Source organism: Microcaecilia unicolor, chromosome 6 (assembly GCF_901765095.1).
Source record: "Microcaecilia unicolor chromosome 6, aMicUni1.1, whole genome shotgun sequence".
Taxonomy (NCBI): domain Eukaryota; kingdom Metazoa; phylum Chordata; class Amphibia; order Gymnophiona; family Siphonopidae; genus Microcaecilia; species Microcaecilia unicolor.
Genome location: NC_044036.1, coordinates 62,658,231 through 62,683,499, shown reverse-complemented (window position 1 = coordinate 62,683,499; position 25,269 = coordinate 62,658,231). Strand labels below are relative to the sequence as shown.

General features: G+C 42.9%; 1 protein-coding gene across 1 annotated transcript in view; it reads left to right on the top strand.

Moving 5' to 3' along the window:
* Window positions 1-25,269, top strand: part of SYDE2 (synapse defective Rho GTPase homolog 2) — an 86,630-nt gene that overhangs the window by 39,704 nt on the left and 21,657 nt on the right. The window contains exons 4-5 of the mRNA XM_030206952.1: window positions 5,954-7,053; window positions 18,251-18,377. Coding sequence (XP_030062812.1) covers window positions 5,954-7,053; window positions 18,251-18,377 — 1,227 coding nt within the window. The remainder of the gene's footprint in view (window positions 1-5,953; window positions 7,054-18,250; window positions 18,378-25,269) is intronic.

Below are 25,269 nucleotides of genomic sequence, written 5' to 3'. Positions count from 1 at the left end.
CCTCGCAAAAACGTCTACGTAGCGATTTTTGAAACTCTGATTTGAGTTCTGATTTTCCAAATTTTAAGGGGTGTGTTTTGGGTGGGACTTCGCTGTTTCCAGAAGTTAGGCGTTTTTTTCTGCCATAATTGAACAAAACCAAAACGTTTGGGTCAAAAATTGAAATGGTTTTGTCTAGACCTGTTTCAAACACGACTAAGTTACAAAAAGGTGCCCTAAATGACCATATTACCGCTGGAGAGATTAAGGAATGACCCCCTCCCACTTCACAAAGGTGTGACAGTACATACCAGGCTGTATGACAGCTTCAGATATGAAGGCCGTTCCTATTGGAGCAGCAAACTGGTCTCAGGAATAGGCTAGTTTTCAGTGCAGTGGACTGTAGAGAAGGGGACCAAGGACCATATCCCACTCTGATGGGTATAGTGTGGCGAAAAGTGTGAGCCCTTTAAAAACCACTAAATACCTCCTGTATCTAATATGGGTGACATGTGAAGGCTCAAGGGGTATTGCAATGGTGCACAGTGAGGTACAGTAGTATTTTTTTTTTCTGTTCCTGGAAGACTCGCAGTACAATATAAGGGGTTACTCGGTGAAAGTTGCGCCTGGGACCTTTTAAGTGAAGTGCACTACAGTGCCCCCTAGGCTGCCCCACTGCTCTGCTGGGATGTCTGTTTTGCCAGTCTATTAAAAATGCTGGCCCCCAGACATTCCAATGTTTTGTGCATTGTTCCCTAGGATGTGTTCGCCCCCCCTCCCAAAAAAAAAAAACCAAACAGTACCTAAAGGAAGACACTAAGCACAAAAACATCTAGAAAGCAATGATTTTCAAAACAAAAAAAATTGATTTTCAAACGGTTTGAAAATCACTCTATTTATTAATCATGTTTTTCACAAAACGTCCCAAATCAGATTTAGATGTCATATCGAAATGCTTCCCATTGTATAATATATATCAAATATCAAACAACCCCCCCCTGTTTACTAAGCCGCGCGGCAATGCCGACACAGCCCATTCAAAGTGAATGGGCTCTGTCGGCATTAGCGCACGGCAGCTGCTAGCACGGCTTAGTAAATAGGGATGAGGGAAACCTTCTTCGTTAGGGTCCAATTTCCATTGTTGGAAAGATGCCCTTCTGGCTTTCACTGCCTCTTCTACCTTACCATGAATTCATACTGTTGTTTGGCCTTCTTTTAGCCTTTTTTTTTTTTAATGCAGGGAATATATTTTATTTGACCTTCAAAAATGGTCTTTTTAACTAGTGTTAACAACCATAATCAAAATTTTGACTTTGGCAACCACTCCCTTATTTATTTAGATTTTGCTCACACCTTTTCCAGTAGTAGCTCAAGGTGAGTTACATTCAGGTACACTGGATATTTCTCTGTCCCAGGAGGGATCACAATTGAAGTTTGTACCTGAGGCAATGGAGGGTTAAGTGACTTGCCCAAAATCACAAGGAGCAGCAGTGGGATTTGAACCTGCCACCTCTGCAAGACTGGTGCTCTAACCGCTAGGCCACTCATCCACTGTTTGTCTTCTGCTGTCCTACTCCTGGCCCTTCATCTGTGAACACAGAACAGAAATAATTGTTAAGCAATTTTGTTTTACCCTCATCAGCATATGCATATTACTTCCCTACACCTTTGAATCCGACACTGCCACTTTTGCACTTCCTCCTGCCACTGATATATGTAAAATAACCGTCTTGCCCCAGCCATTTTACTATATTGGCTATCTTTTCTGGGGATTTTTATTTTTATTTTATTTTTGTTACATTTGTACCCCGCGCTTTCCCACTCATGGCAGGCTCAATACGGCAGGCAATGGAGGGTTAAGTGACTTGCCCAGAGTCACAAGGAGCTGCCTGTGCCGGGAATCGAACTCAGTTCCTCAGTTCCCCAGGACCAAAGTCCACCACCCTAACCACTAGGCCACTCCTCCACTCAGTTGATAACCTGGTTTGGAGAAGCCAGAAATTCAGATGACAGAAGATACCAGTATGTCAACCCCCAAAAATGTATTCAGTCATCATCCAAACCTGATGCGGCCATGTTTCTGCAGATGCCTTCGTCAGGGGCATATATCAGAGGTATGGATAGAAATGTTAATGTTACAAAATGTAATTGATTGTTGAAAGCACCAGTCTTTGTTCCTGAAGTAAAAGGCTTACAGAAGTGGATGCCTAACATACAGTATGGACTGTTCAGTCTGAATTAAAAACTTGAAGTGTTGTTTTAATAATAGTGATGAGAGAGAGAGAGTTTCTTTGGCCCTGGAAGCAAGTAGCTCCTGCTGTTACACCTAATATGTTTTGAAAAGTTTCCAGTTTTGATTGTGTCAGGCTGCATGAAGCTTCTGAGCAGCGTTGTTTCAGATGAGTACTAAATTATGACATTTCCTTTATTGTGGAAGATATATAAAATATATAATGATATAAATATGGACCATTTTTGTTTTCTGTAAACAAAATGCAGTTTGCAGATAAAAATGGAGAAAGAGAATGAATTTGTACAGTGAGGGTTGGACTAAATGGTGGACTATTATGTAAATCCCAGAGACTGCTCTGGCTTCTTTTGTTTGTGATCTGCTTAGAACTGTTAAGGTAATAGCGGAATATAAATTCCTGGTGTTATGTTATGTCTCTTCCCATACAAAGTGCTATAACCTGTAACCAGTTATAGACTTACTGTGATAGAGCTAGATTGTTGGTGGATTTATTGTTTATATTGTGAGGCATAGCCAAACCTTGATTTTGGAGGGGGCCTGAGCCCAAGGTGTGGGTGAGGGCACATTTTACCCCACCTCCCCACCCTTCTCTGCTCCTGCTGCAACCCCACATACCTGGGCTGCGGGGGTCCCCAAGCCCTGCCAGCAGAAGCCTTCCTGTGGTGATACTCAGCGCCGCACTGCCTCCCGTGCTTTCCCGCCCCGGCGCGCATGCTTGGTCTTAGTGAAATTGAGCATGTGCACGAGGGAGGGGGGAAGCGGGGCAGGCAGCATGGCGGCAAATATCGCCGCAGGAAAGCTTCTGGTGGGGCTTGTGGACCCCCGCCAGCCAAACCAGCAGACTTTGGGGGCCCGAACCCAAATGGGGGGACCCAGGACCTCAAGGCCCCCCCCATGGCTAGGCCACTGCTGTAAATGTAGTTGTTTCCTTCATTTTTTCTTTTTTTGCTAAAATAAATAAAAGTTAGTTAAGCCGTGATTTAACTATCTTCCTGTCTAGCCGCTGATTGTATGTGAAAGGTGTGAGATTGATAAAACCAGAACAAAGAATAGGCAAAATTAGAATCAAATAGGAAGACTTGACTTGAAAGATTTAAAAAAATTTGGGAACCCTTTTATTAAAGTTTAGCGCATGCTAATGAACATTAGCGTTCGCTAATTGCCACATGGGCCATACATATAAAATAGGAAGCGCAACATTTAGTGTGTGCTAATGTCCATTAGCGTGTACTAAGTTTTTTAGTAAAAGAGCCCCTTGGTTTATGTAGTTTGAGTTGATACACATGGGTTGGTCAGTTAGAGATCAACGTTTTCATGAAGACTGTCTGCCATGTATTACAGAGACTTGATATACTGCTGCATGCACAATGATGCTACTAAACAGTTTACAATTGGGTTAAAGAAAAACAGACGAACAAGAAAAGATTATAAGAGAGAACAAAAAAGGAGAATAGAAGAGGGAGGGAGGGAGGTCTGGTGGAGAATAAATGTGTTGAAGATGGTGTGGTTTAAAGGAGAGCTGTTGCTTGTGGAGAAGAAAATTCTTTTAGAATTGGATGCAGAATAATACATCAGAGCAATGACTTCTACTACACATTTTTGTATGAAAGACTCTGCTCGGTGGAGCTTAGTCTGGTTGAGATACACAGATCAAGGCCACTCTTGCCAAGTAGCCTGTGACCTTGAGAGTAAGGTTCATAGAAGTGCTTCCAACAGGCAAGAGAAAATGTGAATATTTTAATGTGGTACCTAATTTTAAAAAATGGTTCATAAACTTCACAGCCTAAGTGGTAGACAGGATTTTATTAGCGGTTTGTGGACGTTCAGGGGAAGGAGCTTCTGTGTGGTTTGTTCAGGGTGAAAATCCCTCCAGTCACAATAGTTAATTGCATGTGTCTTGGCTACAACAAATATTTAACATACAACAGTCAGAATGTTACACTCCGCTCCCCATGCTTTTAATGAATAGAAGTGAAGTTTAATGTGCTGACTAGGTTTCCTAAGGCTTAACAGGAGGCTTCTGACAGGAAAGGAAGATTAATGTTTGTGGGCAGAAGCGAGGTCTGGCGGTGCTATAGAATGCTCCAGGCCAGTCCACTAGTGGGATTGTGCTGTGATTTGCAGTACAAGGGAAAGCTTTGTCCGTTTTTATCAGACATCACATTTCTGACTAGCTGCATGCCAGAAGAGCACAGCAGGCCTACCAAACCCAGTCCTCACTTAAAAAGACAACTGCTACACTCAGACACGGAACTAAAGGTTGTTTACTGCACATTGATCCCAGAGGCGTTTTACTTCAAGGGTTCTCTGTGATTGTGTTGGTACATGGATAGTAAGGAAAGTAGTTCTTAACAGTTTTTGAAATAAGAAAAATAGTGTCTGTTGTTTAATGTGAGGAATTCTGCCTGGTTAATTCAAGCAGTAAAATGTAAACAGAGGAAGATGGGCAAGATTTTTTTTTTTTTTTTATATGGATTTTTCCACCCTTTTCACTTTGTCACCTGAATCAGGACATATTCCTTCCCTCTACTATCTTTTTAGCTAAATTGGGAAGCAGTAGGATGTGGCACTGTTCTGTCTTAATCCCCTTTCCTGTGTGCAGATGGTGCCTAGCAGTTAGAGAATGACATGGGGACAAAGTTTGTCTCCATTCTGTCTCCGTCCCCACCCCTTCCCCACAGGTTGTGTCTCCATCCTCGTCCCGTCCCTGCCTCATCCCCGTGGGCTCTGTCTTCATCTGCAGATTCTCGAACACTTTTATGATTTTATATTTAAATCTTTTTATTAAAATATAAAAAGGAACAATATGCTGTGCAACTGTTGCTTATAAGTCACAAATAGAAAACAACAATAACAAGCAACTATAATAACCCCCCTCACCACCACTATCTATCCTTCCAACCCCAACAATAGCTGACTTCTGCTACCACAAGGAATACTAATCCACCCTGTTAAAATGTCCAGGGGCACAGAATACAACCTGTTCTGTATGCCCTAGCGAGGAGAAATGTGCCCTATGAAACACTGTTATGATTTTTTAATCTGTGGATAAGTACATAAGTAATGCCACACTGGGAAAAGACCAAGGGTCCATCGAGCCCAGCATCCTGTCCACGACAGCGGCCAATCCAGGCCAAGGGCACCTGGCAAGCTTCCCAAACGTACAAACATTCTATACATGTTATTCCTGGAATTTTGGATTTTTCCAAGTCCGTTTGATAAGTCATCAACAGTCTCAGGATTCAGTCTAGCTCTCCTGTCTTCCACAGGCCCTCCTGAATTTGGAAGATGTCTTCTTAGAAGATGTGCTGGTAGCAGGAATGTATCCCCCATGCAAATTTTGCTAGTTGTGGCCAGCATGTTTGTTTTTCCAAAAAAATCAAATTATCGTCATCTGCATCACTCAAACATAAATAACAGTTCAGTTCATTAACATGCTTCAAAGTAGAAAATGACACAAGGACAAACTTTGTTCCCGTCCCATCCCAATGGGCTCTGTCCCCATCCCCTTGTCATTCTCTACTGGTGGTAGAACGGTGTTGGCAAGACACAAAAAAGCAATATGTTTTTACATTTATAATTTACTCATGAGGGCAACATTAATAATAACTGGACGTTATTTTTAGGGATGTGTCATTTATAAGTATATATTAGATATAAAAATAAGGGGGAAAATCTGCATTTAAAAATTTTTTTGTTGTTTCTTTTTATTTAATTTTTTAGGTCCTGGAGGCCTGACTGCAGACAAGGTGGAATCGGCAGCTGAATTTTCTCCTCCATCAAGTCCAAGCCCTTTGAAAAAGGGAGGGCCAATGAATTGGTCCTTTCCTGATAAAATCAAGTCTCCCCGAACCGTCAGAAAACTCTCCATGAAAATGAAAAAACTTCCAGAACTTAGCAGAAAACTGAGCATTAAAGGAGCTACAAGCCATAATGGCTCGGAGCACCCTTCTCTCTTGCTGAAGGGTAACTGTCGGGATACAAACCACATGCCCCCCTTGCCTTCTCCTGGAAGCAGAACTGCTGCTGCCAGCCGAAATGTGATCAGTCGGTACCATCTCGACAGCAGCGTCTCATCTCAGCACAACTGCAAGAAGAAAAGTACGGGGAATTCCAAGTCTTCCAGTAAAGGCGGTTACCTCAGTGATGGTGACTCTCCAGAGCTGATTACTAAATCGAGTAAACATGGGTCTGAAAACCGATCCACAAAGGGAAAGGAAGCACTTCCAAGCGGCAACATTAAAACTGAAATAGACATTGATGCATTTCAACACTACAGTTTTTTAGATCAACCTAAATGTTCGCAGTATGTATCGGGGCTCATGAGTGTCCACTTCTATGGGGCAGAGGATTTAAAACCACCCAGAATAGACTTTAAAGAGGTCTTTTGTGCTATTCAGGTCGATTCGATCAATAAAGCCAGAACTGCTTTGCTTACTTGCAGAACCAGTTTCCTTGATATGGACCACACTTTCAATATAGAATTTGAGAACGCACAGCACTTGAAGTTGGCAGTATTCAGCTGGGAGCCCACGCCTCGTAGAAATCGTGTTTGCTGCCATGGTACAGTTGTGCTTCCTACCCTTTTTAGAGTAACAAAGACACACCAACTGGCTGTGAAACTGGAGCCCAGGGGAGTTATTTATGTCAAACTGACTCTCATGGAGCAATGGGAAAACTCACATGACGCCCTAGATCTGGATCGGGAACCAGTGGTATTTGGGGTAGAAGCTCGAAAAGTGGTTGAGAAGGAAAATGTGGGCTTAATGGTGCCGCTGCTAATGCAGAAATGCATTGTAGAAATTGAGAAAAGAGGCTGTCAGGTAATGGTTCGTCAATTTTTGTTTTGTAATATCTTGATGACCTCGTATAACACTTCCTTGTAGAAATGTAGGCGAATAAAATTTCAGTTTGCTGTTCAAGGCTTTTATGGTGGTTAGACCCACTAGTGCCAGCTTTTCTACTTAAATTTTCCTCTGTGGGGCAGCAGAAGGTGTACACGATGAATGAAGCAGATTTCCCAGTAGGTTTGAGTGACCATCTACACCCTATAACTGGTAATCAAGGGGAGGCTTTATAGTGTAGCACTACAGGGCACAAACTCCTTCTAGTAGAAATCAGTAAGAAAGCAATAGCAGAGGATCTCAGATTGATCCTTACCAAAAACTTCTTCCCCATTATAGTAAACCTAATTTCATCATTGTAAATCTGTGTGTAGAGAAGCAGCTAGGGATGAACATTTTAGTATTAATGCCTCTAAAGTAGCTGGGCCTAAGTTTCTCCAAGTATTTCTTATTTGTTTGCTCATTCTTTGCAAGACTTACTTACTGGATAGGGGGGCTGTATAAACATGGAAAATACACAGAGGGGTCCTTTTACTAAGGTGCTCTGAAAAATGGCCTGCGCCATTGTAGGCGCGCGTGTATTGGACGGGTGCAGGTCCATTTTTCAGCGTGCCTGCAAAAAAGGCCTTTTTGGGGGGGGGGGGGAGAGAGGGGGGAAATGGACATGTGGCAAAATAAAAATTGGTGCACGTCTGTTTTGGCCCTGAGACCTTACCACCACCCATTGACTTAGCAGTAAGGTCTCGCACATTAACCGGGCGGTAATCGTCAGCGTGCGTACACTGCCGATTACCGCCCGGTTAACGCCACACGGTAGAAAATAAGTATTTTCGGATGCTTGTAAAAAAATGGAGTTACTTCCCGGCGCACGTGGTAGCCGGGCGGTAGTTCCAAATTGACATGTGTAGGTTCCTACGCACCTTAGTGAAAGGGCCCCAGAATGCGTTTAAAGGAGAAAGAGATTGAGGCAGATGTCTGTACCTTCCCCCAGTTCTTTAAAGCAGGGGCGTAGCCAGGCCTCGGCGGGAGGGGGGCCAGAGCCCGAGGTGGGGGGGCACTGTTTAGCCGCAACCGCAAATCCCGCCGCCCGCCTGCCCCCTGCCCTGCTGCCGCATCAGGTACCTTGTTTTCTGGCAGGGGGTCCCCAATCCCCCGCCACCAAAGAGTCTTCTTCAGCGCTGGAGCCTTCGTTTTGTGATCATCTGTTTCTGATGCTTATGTCCTGCACGGGGCTACATGCACGGTGCAGGACATAAGGCGTCAGAAACAGATGATCACCAACGAAGCACCGGAGTCGACCAATGCGAAGAGACTCCATTACTTCTACTAAGCCGTGCTAGAGGTACGTTAGCATTTTTAGCTCGAACTAAGCATTAGCGCGCGCTAACCGTGTAGACGCCCATAATATTCCTATGGGCATCTGCATGGTTAACTTACACTAATTTTTAGCACACGCTAAAAACGCTAGGGCCCTTAGTCTGTAACTTCACAGTGGGGGCAAGAATTCCACTCAGTAATTGAAACAATCAACCCAGCACTAATAATAAATTTTACACCTAAAATAGCGGGTACAATAACTGACCTCAGCAGTGACTCTCTTTTTCACACTGAGACACAGATCATTGTGCTAAGAAAGCTAAGTAGTGTTTTACATATTCTATAAGATTTTATAAAAATATAAAACATTCTAAGACAAAAGTAAAATTAAAAGTTATGGGTGGACCGATGACGATTACAGTGAATCACTGAGCTGTGCCTCAGTGCGAAGAGAGAGTCACTGCTGAAGCCAATTAATGTACCCGCTACTTTAGGTGTAAAAAAAAAAATATTGTTGGTGCTAGGCTAATTGTTTCAATTACTACAAAGAATTAAAGGGCTCTTTGAGTTCACCATAGTTTTGGAAGTAATCTTTTCCCTCCATTTTCTAATTGTATAGTTCTGTAGAATTTTAGAAGGGGAAAGTCCAGTAAGGGGGTCTTTTACAAAGCAGCGGTAAGCCCACTTGTTAATCCGGAACTACTGCTGGCCCAATGCAGCCACCGGTAGTAGTTCTGGCTGGAGCGTGTGCCATTTCTGGTGCTCCAGAAGTTGTTGTTTTTTTTTTTTTCTGTAGCACGGCACTAACCCAGCGGTTATCAAGCATTGCTGCTCTCTGACCGAGGGAACACTTGCCACTACCTCAATGGGTGGTGGTTATTTTACTGCTGGCCATTTTTTGGGGGATCGTTTTACCCGCTAAGGTAAAAAGGGCCCTGGCCAGTGGGAAAAATAGCCGCTACGCAGGGCCCTTTTTCCCACAGCTTAGTAAAAGGACCCCGAAAGGTAGCATGAAAACAGTTCAAATCCACCTTATTTTGTTGACTTTTCTTCATATTTTAGTAGTTTAAAAATCATAGGATGGTTTTCACTTTGGCTACCTTTTTAAGTTAACCAAGTGGATGCTCTTCATTTTTAAAAAAATATGTATTCAAAATTTTAACAAATTATGCCAGCATTAAATTGTGCCAAAAACAAAAGTAGTATATCAAGTAAGAAATCAGTAAAGAAAATAAAAATTAGACACAAAAAAAATACATTTTCTGTTCTGACATATATTAATACTATAATAAATCTAATAATTTTTCTTGTATATATATTATTTTTATTGTATTATGGATACCGGTTGTCTTTTGTCCCTTGGTTGCAGTGTCTGTACATTTCTTTGCTTTCATTATCAATATTCAGTAACGCGTCATTTTTATCGGTGACCAAGTTGAGCGGACTTTCTTAAATATTTGCCCTTTGGAGCATATTTAGGGAAAACTGTGGTTACTGGAGCTGAGAAATTGGGACTGTTATTGAACATTTGTTAATGTAGTTGTTTGTGGGGTTTTTTTTTGTGCTTTTAAATAATGTTAGGGGTAGGTGAGAGCCATTACTTTTACGATAAACTAGGCAAAACAAAAACTGTTAAAAACAATCCCTGTTCTCTTTGTAGGAAATTAGATAGAATTTGTGGTCTGAGGGTTAAAATCCGGTAGTCACAAAATCTTTCAGGTCTCTTTGGAAGCTAAAAAGGATCAGACCCTATTTCTCATCAGAAACATTCAGACTATTGGTACAAACATTAACATTATCCCAATTCGATTATTGTAATACCATATATGCTGACTGTAAGGAGTACCTATTGGGAAAAAAAACTCCAAACAGCTCAAAACACTGCATATACAAAATCTCTTGTTTTGAAAGTGCCTCCCCTTTATACACTGGCTTCCCATCAAAGTGAGAATCACCTTCAAATTATGTATCTTTATCTTTCAAGTCCTAAATGGCACAACTCAAGACTACATGGTACCATTAATAAACTTACCTCAAAGAAATGCTAAATATGATGCAAGAAACTATCTCGTACTTTCCAAAAATACTAGGACTAGGGGGCATGCGATGAAACTACAGGTGTAGCAAATTTAAAACAAATTGGAGAAAATATTTCTTCACCCAACGCATAATTAAATTCTGGAATTCGTTGCCGGAGAACGTGGTCAAGGCGGTTAGCTTGGCAGAGTTTAAAAAGGGGTTAGACGGTTTCCTAAAGAACAAGTCCATAAACCGCTACTAAATGGACTTGGGAAAAATCCACAATTCCAGGAATAACATGTATAGAATGTTTGTACGTTTGGGAAGCTTGCCAGGTGCCCTTGGTCTGGATTGGCCGCTGACGTGGACAGGATGCTGGGCTCGATGGACCCTTGGTCTTTTCCCAGTGTGGCATTACTTATGTACTTATGGACTACACCTCTCAAATTGCAAAAAAAGTGATCTACAAAAATGTCCACTCTGCAGACTTTCACTTACCTAGGAACCACCCAAAATAAGAAATATGCAGGAATATACTAGATTCCACAAAATCCTCAAATCATTCCTATTCAAACAAACCCTCACAAAAAACAACCATATTTCAAACAACTAATTATTGTCTGAGGGACCCTTTTACTAAGCCATGTAGGTGCCTAGGCGCGCCCAACACGCGTCAATTTGGAGTTACCGCCCGTGTGGTAATTTAATTTTTCACGTGTGTCTGCTACCTGCGCCAGAAAATATTTTCTGGTGTGTGGCGAAAATCGGGCGGTAACTTTGACTTGATGCACATAGGTGACTACTGCATAGTTAATGCGAGAGATCTGGCGGTAAGGTCTCAGATCCAAAATGGACGGTCCGCCAATTTCTTTTGCTGCACTTCCATTTTTGGCAAAATTTTAAAAATGCCTTTTTTACAGGTGTGCTGAAAAATGGATCTCCGCACGTCTACAACATGTGTCTACACTACCGCAGCCCATTTTTCAGCGTACCTTAGTAAAAAGACCCCTGAATTGGCTATTACTGTGCCATTAACCTTCTCTTTGCTTCATACACGATTTCTCATTCATAATAGATTTTCTAAATGTTAAACATCCATAGCTATCCCAGTACATTTATGATACTGTACTGTAAAACTGGATTCTTATGCATTGTGTCCTATACTGTTTATTGTAAACCACATTGAACTCAAACTTGTTTGGGATAATGTGGGATATAAATGTCCCAAATAAATAATTCTGTGCCAGTAAAAGAAAACAATCCATAGGCCTTAGTTTATCAAAGAAGTGAAACAAGGTCTGGATCGATTAAGCCCATCACTTTGGTTGCTTTTTAAAAAAAATGTGTGTTACATGCACTTGATACAGTTGAAATGTAGAAGTAGGGAAAGCTGGGGAGCACCTGGCATTGGATTTTAAAATAAATGCCAGACACCTGCATTGTGTGAAAGTGTTTGCACATGGTGAAACCAGATATGTCTGTGCCTAATGCATCAGCTCGTCTGAGGCCTGTTACTAGGTTACCTGCTGTCACAGGGCGTACAGTAACTCGAGGTCAAAGGGTGGCCGTTTCATGATCCCCCAGTTAACACAAGATGAAAGAGGCTGATAAAGCATTAATATCCAGTGACCCGAATTAGAATGTCAGGCGGAGATGGGAACTGAACTTGTGTGACCTGGGGTCAAGGCAAGGGCACATCATGGAGTCCAAGATCTTCACCCGATGTACAGTTGTATTTGAACAATAACCATGTTGTTCTCTCCTTCTTTCTCCTGAAATGCCTGCATGTTCTTGCATTAATAGCCAGATTTCCATCCTGGAGAATTTGTGATCGGATAGAGCCCTTGTTGGGAAGAGAAATTGTTCTTGTTAGGGTGTCTGTCATGCTGACATGATTAGCACAGAAGTGTTTAGCATGCATTAATTCATTCACCGCTGAAAAATTAAATTAATATTGACAGGAATAAAACTTAATGACATAAAATAAGATATGAAAGGACCTTCATTCTCCTGCCTGTTAATTATTGTACCAGCTGCTCTAGAACAGGCAGGAGGCTGCCAGCATTTTACTTGGGGGTTGTGATTTAGGTAAGGAACCCTTTTAGCTAATTAGACAGTTGGAAAGTATAACAACTCTCTCTCACCACCCCCACAAAATTATTAATCTGGATAGTATAATGTACAAAATAAGCTATAAATATTTTAAAGGCAAGAGTCCTATAGCTAAAAATTACATAGATCTTGACTGGCCAGTGGTAGCTGGTCCAAAATTCAAACCTCTTAACATTGGCCGCTGGCCTAGCTGCGCCAGGGGAAGCAGGAAGTTAATGCATGATATCTAAAGCTAAGGTTAGCTGTGGCTGTGACTTGCTGAGTCTGTCAGACCCCCATGTATGCCTCTCCCTCCCTCTTAGCGTTTAGTTGTCTTGTAGTTATTTTAGAGGGATGTTTTCAAATCTATTTGGGCACGTACAGCAGTGCTTTACCCTTGTGAATGAGCTTTCATGGAATTGACTGCTCAGGATGTGGGAAGGAGTAAGGCCTATGTGTGTTCCTGCAGCAGGCAGAAATGTTCCTGGAGTGGGCTTCAGGAAGGGGTTATACTTAAGTAAATACGTTTGAAAATTAGAACAAATGCATACGTTAACCCAGAACAATTCTGCACATTGTATAACAAGGGCAATCTTCTCAGCAGAGGTATAAGTTTACTTTTATGGAACATTGGCAAAGTTCACAGAGTGAGGAGTATGTGTGTGCAATTATAAAATTAGCCATTTGGGGTAACTTCATAATGGCCTACATGAGTGAAAAGTGTGCAGGTACTTCTCACTCTTCAGACTCAGACAGATTTATGTGTGTACTTTGACAATTAACCCAGGCTATTTGGTATGCTTAAAGGGCCAGTTAGTAAATCGCTGTAAAAATTTGCCATTACTGTGTATTAGTTGCAAAAATATGTGGTAACTGCAAAGTAGAGAGCTGCGTGGGAATAGGGATTGTGGGAATCCCACAGGGATAGAAGAAGTTGCCACGGGATTTGTTGGGGAGTGTAGACAAACTCTCTGGTAACACCAAAATGAGGCTTGGAACTCCCAGAGAGGCAGCTAGAACACCAGACTGAAGTTTAGAACACTCATTGGTTGAATAGTGAATATCGCCCAAAAAACTGCAGGAGACTGTTAGGGTTAGGAGGAAACAAGAGGGCTGCAAGTGAGTAAGTAATATCATTGACTCTTGTGGGTATGGGTGAGGATGAAGGAGATGGAAAGGATGTTATTGTTATTATTATTATTTGTACCCCACATTTTCTCACCTATTTGCAGGCTCTTCTCCTTTTGCTCATCCTATCTTTGTTTACCTCTCCATGCTCAATTTACATATCCTCAAAACCCCACTACCACTATGTTTACTACAACTTGTAACATTCTCCTTCAAGACTTTGTAATTCTATTTACTACGTAAGCCGCATTGAACCTGCTATGTGTGGGAAAGCGCGGGGTATAAATGTAATTAATAATAATAATAAAATAATACATAGTTTATAGTAACATAGTAGATGACGGCAGAAAAAGACCTGCACGGTCCATCCAGTCTGCCCAACAAGATAAACTCATATGTGCTACTTTTTGTGTATACCTTACCTTGATTTGTATCTGCCATTTTCAGGGCACAGACCGTAGAAGTCTGCCCCGCCTCCCACCACCGGCTCTGCCACCCAATCATATTACCGTGAAGGCGTTTGCCAAGTCTGGTTGAGAAACAAATACAAGGTTATGTTGTGGTCTAATAAGATGGGAGGGAGCTTGAGGATTGTAAGTTGTCCAGTACGATCATTGGTATTGCTGTTGCCTGGTGTGGAGGTTTATGTTGGATCGGTGGGGTAAGCCTTTTTGAAAAGGTTGGTTTTTAGTGATTTCCTGAAGTTTAGGTGATCACGGATTGTTTTTACAGTTGTTGGGAGTGCGTTCCATAGTTGTGCGCTTATGTAGGAGAAGTTAGGTGCATAAGTTGTTTTGTATTTGAGTCCTTTGCAATTTGGGTAGTGTAGATTTAGGTATGTTCTTGATGATCCAGTTCTGTTCCTGGTTGGTAGGCCTATAAGGTCTATCATGTATCCTGGGACTACGCCGTAGATAATTTTGTGGATCAGGGTGCAGATTTTGAAGATGATCCGTTCTTTGATTGGGAGCCAATGCATCTTTTCTCGGAGGGGTTTAGCGCTTTCGACTCGTGTTTTGCCGATTATCAGTCTGGCTGCTGTGTTTTGGGCGGTTTGGAGTTTTTTTGTGAGTCGTTCTTTACAACCTGCATAGATTCCATTGCAATAGTCTGCATGGCTTAGGACCATTGATTGTATTAGGTTTCGAAAAAGTTCTCTCGGGAAGAAAGGTTTTATGCGTTTTAAGTTTCCACATTGAGTAGAACATTTTCTTTATTACGGAGTTTACTTGACTCTCAAGAGTAAGGTTGCGGGTACAGGTGGGTATGGGTTAGATTCCAATGGAGATGGGTGAAATTTCTGTCCTTGTGCAATTCTCTATTGCAAAGCCTCTGTGTTAACCGTATGGGAAAGTGCTGGGCATGCCTCTAACAGTTATTACGGGGGGGGGGGGGGGGGGGGGGGGGGAAGGGCTTTTATCCTGCATTAAGTGTGTTGCAGATAAAGCACATGCACCAAGTGGGTCAATCCATAAGGAGCCGCTTAGTTATAGGCAGCAGAAAAGCATGTAAAAGGTGATAGGTTTGTCATTAATGCACATAAGTGGCCTCTTATAGAATACTGGCTAGTGGAAAATCACGCGCCATGATTTGATGACATGTGCGGGGGCAGAGTTTGGGCAGACCTCACAGGTACAGTGGTGGAAATAAGTATTTGATCCCTTGCTGATTTTGTAAGTTTGCCCACTGACAAAGACATGAGCAGCCCATAATTGAAGGGTAGGTTATTGGTAACAGTGAGAGATAGCACATCACAAATTAAATCCGGAAAATCACATTGTGGAAAGTATATGAATTTATTTGCATTCTGCAGAGGGAAATAAGTATTTAATCCCTCTGGCAAACAAGACCTAATACTTGGTGGCAAAACCCTTGTTGGCAAGCACAGCGGTCAGACGTCTTCTGTAGTTGATGATGAGGTTTGCACACATGTCAGGAGGAATTTTGGTCCACTCCTCTTTGCAGATCATCTCTAAATCATTAAGAGTTCTGGGCTGTCGCTTGGCAACTCGCAGCTTCAGCTCCCTCCATAAGTTTTCAATGGGATTAAGGTCTGGTGACTGGCTAGGCCACTCCATGACCCTAATGTGCTTCTTCCTGAGCCACTCCTTTGTTGCCTTGGCTGTATGTTTTGGGTCATTGTCGTGCTGGAAGACCCAGCCACGACCCATTTTTAAGGCCCTGGCGGAGGGAAGGAGGTTGTCACTCAGAATTGTACGGTACATGGCCCCATCCATTCTTCCATTGATGCGGTTGAAGTAGTCCTGTGCCCTTAGCAGAGAAACACCCCCAAAACATAACATTTCCACCTCCATGCTTGACAGTGGGGACGGTGTTCTTGGGTCATAGGCAGCATTTCTCTTCCTCCAACACGGCGAGTTGAGTTCATGCCAAAGAGCTCAATTTTGTCTCATCTGACCACAGCACCTTCTCCCAATCACTCTCGGCATCATCCAGGTGTTCACTGGCAAACTTCAGACGGGCCGTCACATGTGCCTTCCGGAGCAGGGGGACCTTGCGGGCACTGCAGGATTGCAATCGTTATGTCGTAATGTGTTACCAATGGTTTTCGTGGTGACAGTGGTCCCAGCTGCCTTGAGGTCATTGACAAGTTCCCCCCTTGTAGTTGTAGGCTGATTTCTAACCTTCCTCATGATCAAGGATACCCCACGAGGTGAGATTTTGCGTGGAGCCCCAGATCTTTGTCGATTGACAGTCATTTTGTACTTCTTCCATTTTCTTACTATGGCACCAACAGTTGTCTCCTTCTCGCCCAGCGTCTTACTGATGGTTTTGTAGCCCATTCCAGCCTTGTGCAGGTGTATGATCTTGTCCCTGACATCCTTAGACAGCTCCTTGCTCTTGGCCATTTTGTAGAGGTTAGAGTCTGACTGATTCACTGAGTCTGTGGACAGGTGTCTTTCATACAGGTGACCATTGCCGACAGCTGTCTGTCATGCAGGTAACGAGTTGATTTGGAGCATCTACCTGGTCTGTAGGGGCCAGATCTCTTACTGGTTGGTGGGGGATCAAATACTTATTTCCCTCTGCAGAATGCAAATAAATTCATATACTTTCCACAATGTGATTTTCCGGATTTAATTTGTGATGTGCTATCTCTCACTGTTACCAATAACCTACCCTTCAATTATGGGCTGCTCATGTCTTTGTCAGTGGGCAAACTTACAAAATCAGCAAGGGATCAAATACTTATTTCCACCACTGTATATTCATTGGTTATAGAATTCTATAATTTATGTATTTATTTATTTATTTACAGCATTTATATCCCACAATTTCCCACCCATGGGCAGGCCCAATGTGGCTTACAACAATCTACATAAAAACACAGCATGTCAGGGGTTATGTGCTAGCATGTAGATACTGGTATTTTACACCATCTATACAGCAGGTGTAAGCCATCACACCGTAATATGCAAGTGTTTTTTGGCCATTTGCACAAGTATTTCATTAAGAGAAATAGGCACCTGCTTGTAGGTGGGTACTTTGCTCTAGAATTATCTTCTTAATGCCTTCTCAGATGGCCTTAAGTGATCTACGTTGTCTGCTATAGTTACAGTTAATGTGGTAAGTGGAAGATACAGCCCACGCCCATTCCCCTCCTGTTTCCCACCCTATTCCACACTGTACATTTAGCATGTGAATTAGCATGCACTAAATGTTAAGCTAGCACAGTGACTTTGAGAGGTCTAGTGCTTACAATATGCGCTAATTTACACAAATGGGGTCATTTTGGGCAGTTTTTTGGTATGAACATTGATTATAAAATAATAATCTAGGTGCAGAGATTTACACCTGTAGTTTCTGCTACATACACTAGTATTTAATAAAGACATGTAAGAACCTATGTGGTTTTATAAAATATTACCTAAGCAGGCGCCTATTTGCCCTTACACTGGGCACCCACTTTTTCAATTAGCCTCTTAAGACAGTAATTCTATAACACTTGGCTTGCTCCTTTTATTTAATATAATTGAATTCAAATGAGGTTTCTTAATATGTATTGCTCTTTGTTACTTTAGTTTTGTTTTTATTGATGCAATTGGTATGTATTGTTTTACTTCTTATAAACTGCTCAGATCCAGTATATAAATTAACTGTTATACTATGAATTTGACTCTATATAATGTTTGTAAACCACGTTGTGTGCTCTTTTGGTGTGTATGGAAGGACTGGAACCAGAGGATGTTTTGTCCTAATGTCCCCCTTCAGTGCAGTTCGCTGATTGGGTTTCCCCACATACAGCCGTGCTCAGGATGTGCTGCTGTAATATCTGTAGGCCAGCAGAAGTCAATTTCTGGTAATTTACTGCATAGGCTGTGCATTGGGAGGACTAGACAGGAAGTGCATCCATGGAAACAACTGATAAGGGGCATTTTACCCAGTATCAAAACTACTTAGAGCTGTGTGCTAATGATACGGTTAAAGAACACGGTGTGACTTTAGCAAACCAGCTGGTGCTGCTAATTAGTATAAGATTTCACACACTGAAACCCTGCCATTTTCCTTATCAGATACTTGATTTTGTAATGAAAGTTGGCTTTTCTGAGCAGCTGCTGGTCTTCTCCACTTCACATTTTTGCTCTGATTTTATTTCTAGGTTGTTGGCCTGTATCGATTATGTGGCTCAGCTGCGGTGAAGAAAGAGCTTCGTGAGGCATTTGAAAGAGACAGCAAGGCAGTCAGTCTATGTGAAAATCTGTACCCAGATATAAATGTGATTACAGGTAAATACTAGGGCTGCACATTTAATTCAGTTTTGAGAATTTACATCTACTATGTAGATATTGCACAGGAGGAAATGTGAGTGGACACTTTATGCAATTTACGCTTATGATCTTCAGGCCAGAGAGAGGTAAACAATGACTTTAAATGTCTCATGCTCTTAGCTGTTAATGGCAATGTGGATGAAAGGACTTAAGGGTCTGGGCGCATAACACAAATAACTTCAAAGTTCTTGCGTATGTGAGAAACCTGTTTCTTGTAACATACTAGATGACGGCAGAAAAAGACCTGCACGGTCCATCCAGTCTGCCCAACAAGATAACTCATATTTGCTGCTTTTTGTGTATACCCTACTTTGATTTGTACCTGTGCTCTTCAGGGCACAGACCGTATAAGTCTGCCCAGCACTATCCCCGCCTCCCAACCACCAGCCCCTCCTCCCAACCACCGGCTCTGGCACAGACCGTATAAGTCTGCCCCAGCACTATCCTCACCTCCCAACCACCAGCCCTGCCTCCCAACCACCGGCTCTGGCACAGACCGTATAAGTCTGCCCAGCACTATCCTCACCTCCTAACCACCAGCCCTGCCTCCCAACCACCAGCTCTGGCACAGACCGTACAAGTCTGTCCAGCACAATCCCCGCCTCCCAACCACCAGCCCCACCTAGTTTGCAGACAATAGGTGAAAACTCTCATGTGCAACATATTCACTTTTCCTCAGGCCCATCAGTTCTAGAACAGCGATGCTTTCCAGGGATAACATACCATATCCTTACCATAAATCTAGGACTGACTCAGGGTGCCAAGCTTAAGGATGCCGAAAGTCTGCTTCACCAGCTCACCCAGCAGCTAAACCTTATTGCTTCCTTCTCCTGCTGTCCTTTTTCAAAGCTGCTACTAGCTACCTCCACCAAGCTATTTTCAAAAAGCAAGAGCCTCATTTGCTATTTCAAAATGGTCTGATGCGGGCACCTAGTAGCGGCTCTGAAGAAACAGAGCGGGGGAGGGAAGCAATACTCTGACCCCTGATAGGGGAGAGGCAGGTTTTCAAGACCTTTAAAGCTTGGGTCCTCTGAACTAGTATCTCACCAGCTTGCCACTTAGGCCAGCCCTGAGGTTGGATGAGTGGGAACTTGGAGATTAAGTGAGGGATAGGGGGGACTAAGAAACTGAGCAGAGATTAGGAGGGTAGCAGAGACTAAGGGGTCTTTTTTCTGAAGGGCATTAAGCCCTTAACATGTGGTTAGTGCACACTAACAGGCTATTGTACAACATGTTAAAGCATTTTGTGGTATTTTATCTGTTTGTGCACACTAACCCATGCATTGTAGATTTCTTTCTTTCTTTCTTTAAATATTTTTTGGCAGGGGAGAGTCCTAGGTGGAGAGTGGACAGTCTTGCATTATCCAGCTAGTGCTCTATGATTAGTATAAGCTAACCGAACAACACAGAGTTAATACAAGAGCCATTAGCGCCTTCTAAATAGGAAGCCGTAAGTTGTCCTGCGTTAATTCTGTGTAGGTACTGCATGCTCATGGGCACATTTAGTGTATGACCCGCAATTAACACAACAGTAAAAGCCCTAAAAATGCTATGTTCAGTCTGAGCTTAGTGTGTGTGAAAGTCTTACACAGTGGAACCAGGATAGGGGCAAGGCTTAAGAAAGGGGCTGGAGGTGTAGAGTGAAAGAGCAGGGGAGGGGTAGAGGAAAGTAGATGAGACTAGATAGAGAATGAGTGTGGAGGGTGGAAATGGAAGATTAGAAAGTGGGTGGAAAAACGGGGGTTTTAGGAGGCTGGTGAAGGGATGAGACTGAGGTTGGGACTGGGAGGGCAGTAAGGAAGAGTAGGAAATGGAAAGTTGGTAAGTAGCAGAGCGGTCAAAAGAAGACGACTAAAGATTGGAGGAATGAAATCCATCTATTAGTAGATAAAAAAGCAGGTGAGAAAAAATGAAACCAAGGATTTATGTCAGAGATAGGTTCAGGGGAGGAAGGGAAGAAGAGAGAGAAGAAAAAAACAGAAAATAGAAATGACATCCTGGAGAGAAAACCAACAGGAGGAAGTGGTAAAGGGTGGACTGACCAGTCGGGCAACCAGGCAGTGCCCAAGAGCCCAGAGGCTCTAGGGGGCCCAGAAGCTCTGCCCAGATGCCCGGTGCGCTGCTGGTGATCTAGTGGCCTCAGCAGGGGGGACATGTTCTTTCCTGCCCGGTCTGCTGGGCTGCCGCTATTGACCTCCCACCCGGCAACACCATATTTAAAAAATGGTGGCCGAGACTGTCGAGACCCGCAAGACTATCGCGGGAAGTCTCGGCTGCTATTTTGAAAACATGGTGGTGACGGCAGGCGGGGGAATAGCGGCAGCGCAGTGGGTAGGAAAGAACATGTCCCCCTGCAGAGGCCACCAGACTACCAGGACCCCTCAGGTAGGTCCGGGGCAGTGGGGATGGCAGCTGCGACGGCAGGGGGATGTTGGGCAGGGGGCCCAGACCACTCAGTCCGTCCCTGGACCACAACCAACCCAATTGGAAAAATATTCAGACAACAAAATATACAAAACTAATTCTCAGTTTTTGGAGAATGAATATGTCCGCTTTAAATCCAGAAGCTGGGTAAAGCAATGGTATTGAAGCTACAAGACCAGCTGCTTTCTGATGTGGGGCGGGCCATTCTCATGGTATGAGTTCAACATCTATACAGTTCATACCACAAGACTGGCCTCAGGATGGGGAGCACAAAAGTAAAGGTTGGCTGAGGGCTCCATAACCGCTTGAGCCGTCCCTGCATAAATCATTCCCGTGCATTGCCTTACTAATAAAGCTCTAGTGGTTATTCTTTTTCTCTCCCTTCTTTCCAGAATCTGTTGAAGATTATTTTGATTCCGGAGTAAAATTAACCTGTCCGTTACTCATTAACCAAATCAGTGAAAGTTCAGCCTGCAGTGAATTCCAAGAGCATAAAGTGTATCTGGTTGAAGGTCTCCATAATATCCAGGAATAACTCTAGCTCTCCTTCTCTTCCTGCCAGCAAAGAAATATTTACCGAAATATTGCACGCTGACTAGCAGCAAGACTGGCCACAGATTCATTTCTTTCCGTGCACAATTCAAGCATTTTTACTGTCTGTAAGATTCAGTTACTGGTAGAACACTGCATGAGGCAATTCAGACTGTTAACGTTTGTTGCTGGCTCAGTGACAGAGGTTAGGTAAACCTAAAGAATATTAGTTTCAGCAGCTGGCTCATAGTGATGGCCTTGCATCATGTCTGCTTTCACCCCTGTGAATTCACATCTCAGGGTAAAGCATGCCATACACTTTACAGTCCAGCTCATCTGAAAAAAATGGGAAGTTTAATGAGCCGGCTGGTGGGTTTTGCTCGCTGTCTGAAATCGTTCTGTGCAGCCAGTGGTGGTGCGGAGGAGAGTCTGTAGAAGCAAAGCTTTGATTCACAAAAATAGCTGCAGCCTCTCCTGGGAGTCATTTAGCAGAGGGGGGGATTAACCGAGGTCAGAGAGTACTCTGTGGCTCCCATCTTTTTTTATTTTTATCCAGGGATTAACCAGAAGAAAGTCTTTTGGGAGAAAGGAAAATAATTGCCATTCCCTTTTCTGTTTGTTATGTGGTTATTAAGGGAGAGCTATGTTTTCTGCAATAACTCTTCAAGCAGGGGTCATTCTTACTAAAATGTGAAAGCCTGCTGCAAATGAAATGTAGTCCTCAGGGACAGCAAGTTATTGCTTGCAATGCATTTAGAAATGTTAAATATTTATAACCTACTCATTGAATTACTATATCCACTAATGGCTCAATCTCAATTTGGGCCCATGGGAAGAATTGTTTTAATTGTTTTAAGTTTCATCTAAGACTGTGTTATAAAATATCTTCTGGGTTTGTTTTGACTGAGGGGAAAATCTTTGTTTACATTTCTTTACTGCTACTCCCTTGAAAATGCCCAAAGTGGTTTACATCTTTAAAATCATATTTAAAACATTTAGGGGCCCTTTTACTAAGCTGTGTAGGCGCATACGCGTATCCTACATGTCAGTTTTGAACTACCGCCCGGCTACCGCGTGGCCCGGGTGGTAATCTCATTTTTGACGCACGTCCACTATGCGTGCCGGAAAATATTTTTTATTCTCCGGCGCGCGGCGCTAACCGAGCAGTAATTAGCATTGTATGCGCGCTGACGATTACCGCCCAGTTAACGCGCGAGACCTTACTGCTAAGTCAATGGGTGGCAGTAAGGTGTTGGGCCCAAAATGGATGCGCTCCAAATGTCATTTTTCCGCACGTCCATTTTCAGCCAAAAAAAAGGAGGCCTTTTCTTTGCAAGTGCGCTGAAAAATGGACCTGCACGTGTCCAATACATGCGTCTACACCAGCGCAGGCCATTTTTCGGTGCACCTTAGTAAAAAGACCTGTTTACTGAGCCGTACTATAGGCACGCTAGCGTTCTTAGCACTAAACACTAGAGAACCCATATAATGTGGGTGTCTCTAGCGTTTAGCGTGCACTAAAAGTATTAGCGCACCTTAGTAAACAGGGCCCTTATAGATTTAAAATGCATCACAGCCTAACTAGATGCTGACACTAGCTGAATATTGACCCATGAGAGTTTTGTTTAAACATTGATTGCCACTGGCAGATATTCAGTGCAAGGCCCTGTCCAGGAGCCAACACTGAATATTTGGGTCTTTTGGCAGTGCCAGGAAGTTATGCAGATACAGCCAATATTCAGTGTCGTACCCACATAGCTAACGAGACAAAATTAGCACTGCTGTTTAATCATTGAATATAGCCAGTGCCCACATAACTCTTAGCTGTACCCCTGGCTCTGTCCCTGGACCACTGTGGCACTAATTGGGGAATGCTGTGGCGGTTGGTATTCAGGGACACTGCCTTGGTAAGTGGTCTTGAAAATCCCCTCCCGACCTGCTCCGTGCAATTTAAGGGCCCTGTTTACTAAGGCATGTTAGCATTCTTAATGCGCCTACAATTAGCGTGCGCGTTAACCATGTAGGCGCCTATAGGGACATATGGAGCTTTGTGAAATCTAATTCTAACACATCCAATTCTGTCAGCTAAGAGAACACCTCTGTTGTTGCATAGTAGAAACGTATGGCCTTTTGCCATTCAGACCTTTTGCTTTTAATTGGTTTAGGCCCCTAATTGGAACACCAATGTACGCGTGCATCTGGGAGCAGAAATTATTCTGCTAATGTGTTCCAGTCGGTAAAACTGGCTGTGCTTCGAAATGTCTGCACGTTGCTAACTAAGGCCCTCTATTTGCCAGGGTAGATTCTGTGACAAGGGCTAAAATATTTCTGTTGTATAATAATTTTAATTTTTTTTCTTTAACTGTAATGGTTCTGCATATAATTAGACAAAGGTTTTAGGTTGTTTAATATTTTTCCTCCTAAAAGCCAGTTTTTATAGATAATCTTTCAGTGCTGGCCGACAAGTACTAAAAATGCTTGCATTGCCAGCACTTCCTGGCTGTTAGTCTTGCAGTGCGCAAGAGAGAGAGACAAGAAGTGCAAGCCTATGAATTGCCTGCACTGAAAATGTAGAGTAATTTGTGGCAAAGAGATGGAGACTGGAGAGCCCAGGGCCTGGAGCAAACACTGGGAGAAGGAGAGAGAAGACCAGGCCATCTTTAGAGTCCAACTCTCACAAAGGCCAGTCAGGAAACATTTTTAGGAGGCAATGCCATTAACTCACACCCCTTACAGGGAATACTGCCTAGGACAAGGGGGTTCCATGGCCAGTCAGGTTTTCAAGATGTTTACAATGAATAGGCATGAGTTAAATTTGCATGCATAGCAAATGAAGTGTATCTCATCACACTTGTCCTCTCCTACACCCCTTCCCGTGCACTCCGTTCCATGGATAAATCCTTCTTATCTGTTCCCTTCTCCACTACTGCCAACTCCAGACTTCGCTCCTTCTGTCTTGCTGCACCCTAAGCCTGGAATAGACTTCCTGAGCCCCTACGTCTTGCCCCATCCTTGACCATCTTTAAATCTAGATTTAAAGCCCACCTCTTTAACATTGCTTTTGACTTGTAACCACTCGCCCCACCTACCCTCCTCTCTTCTTTCCTCTTCACATTAATTGATTTGCTTGCTTTATTCTTGTCTATTAGATTGTAAGCTCTTTGAGCAGGGGCTGTCTTTCTTCTTTGTTTGTGCAGCGCTACGTACGCTTTGTAGCGCTATAGAAATGCTAAATAGTAGTAGTAGTATGCACATTGATTTCCTGTTTATTCATTGTTCATATCCTTAAAAGTGACTGTCTTTGGGGTCACCAGGACAGACCTATGAAACCCTGAGCTAGGAGGACATGGTAGGAGAGTGCAGATGTGTGGCTGGTGATCTCCTCCATGACTTTTCTGAGCTTGCCAGTTATATGGCATTTTTGTTTGAGATGCATGCTGATGGGGGCGTTTCAGCATAGCCAGTGTTGAAATGTAACTCCAAACATGCTTGCAGAAGCCAGCCAGGTTTCTAAGCTTTAGGAATTCAGACACCTCTTTGTATTTTCTCTCTTTAATGTGTGTCCTAAGCACAAGTTCACCGAAGTATACGTGTATTGTCCTGTAGCAGGATGCTTCTGAGATTTATTATAAGAAATTTTCAGAGGAAAAAGATTTCTTCCTCAAGTATTTGAGAAAAACCTTTTTTCTCAGTCATCGTGACTAGAGTTCATTCCATAGCTGAGTCCAGGGCAAATCGCTCAGTAGGCGTATTGAATTTGTAACAAGTCTTGCTTTGTTGAGGTGCAAGTACAGATGGTATTTTTGTAATGCTTTTGGGGATTAGCCGTTCTCGTAGTTGGCAGAAACCTTCCTTTTTTTTTTTTAATGTACCAAGATTTATCGTGAAGTGACTG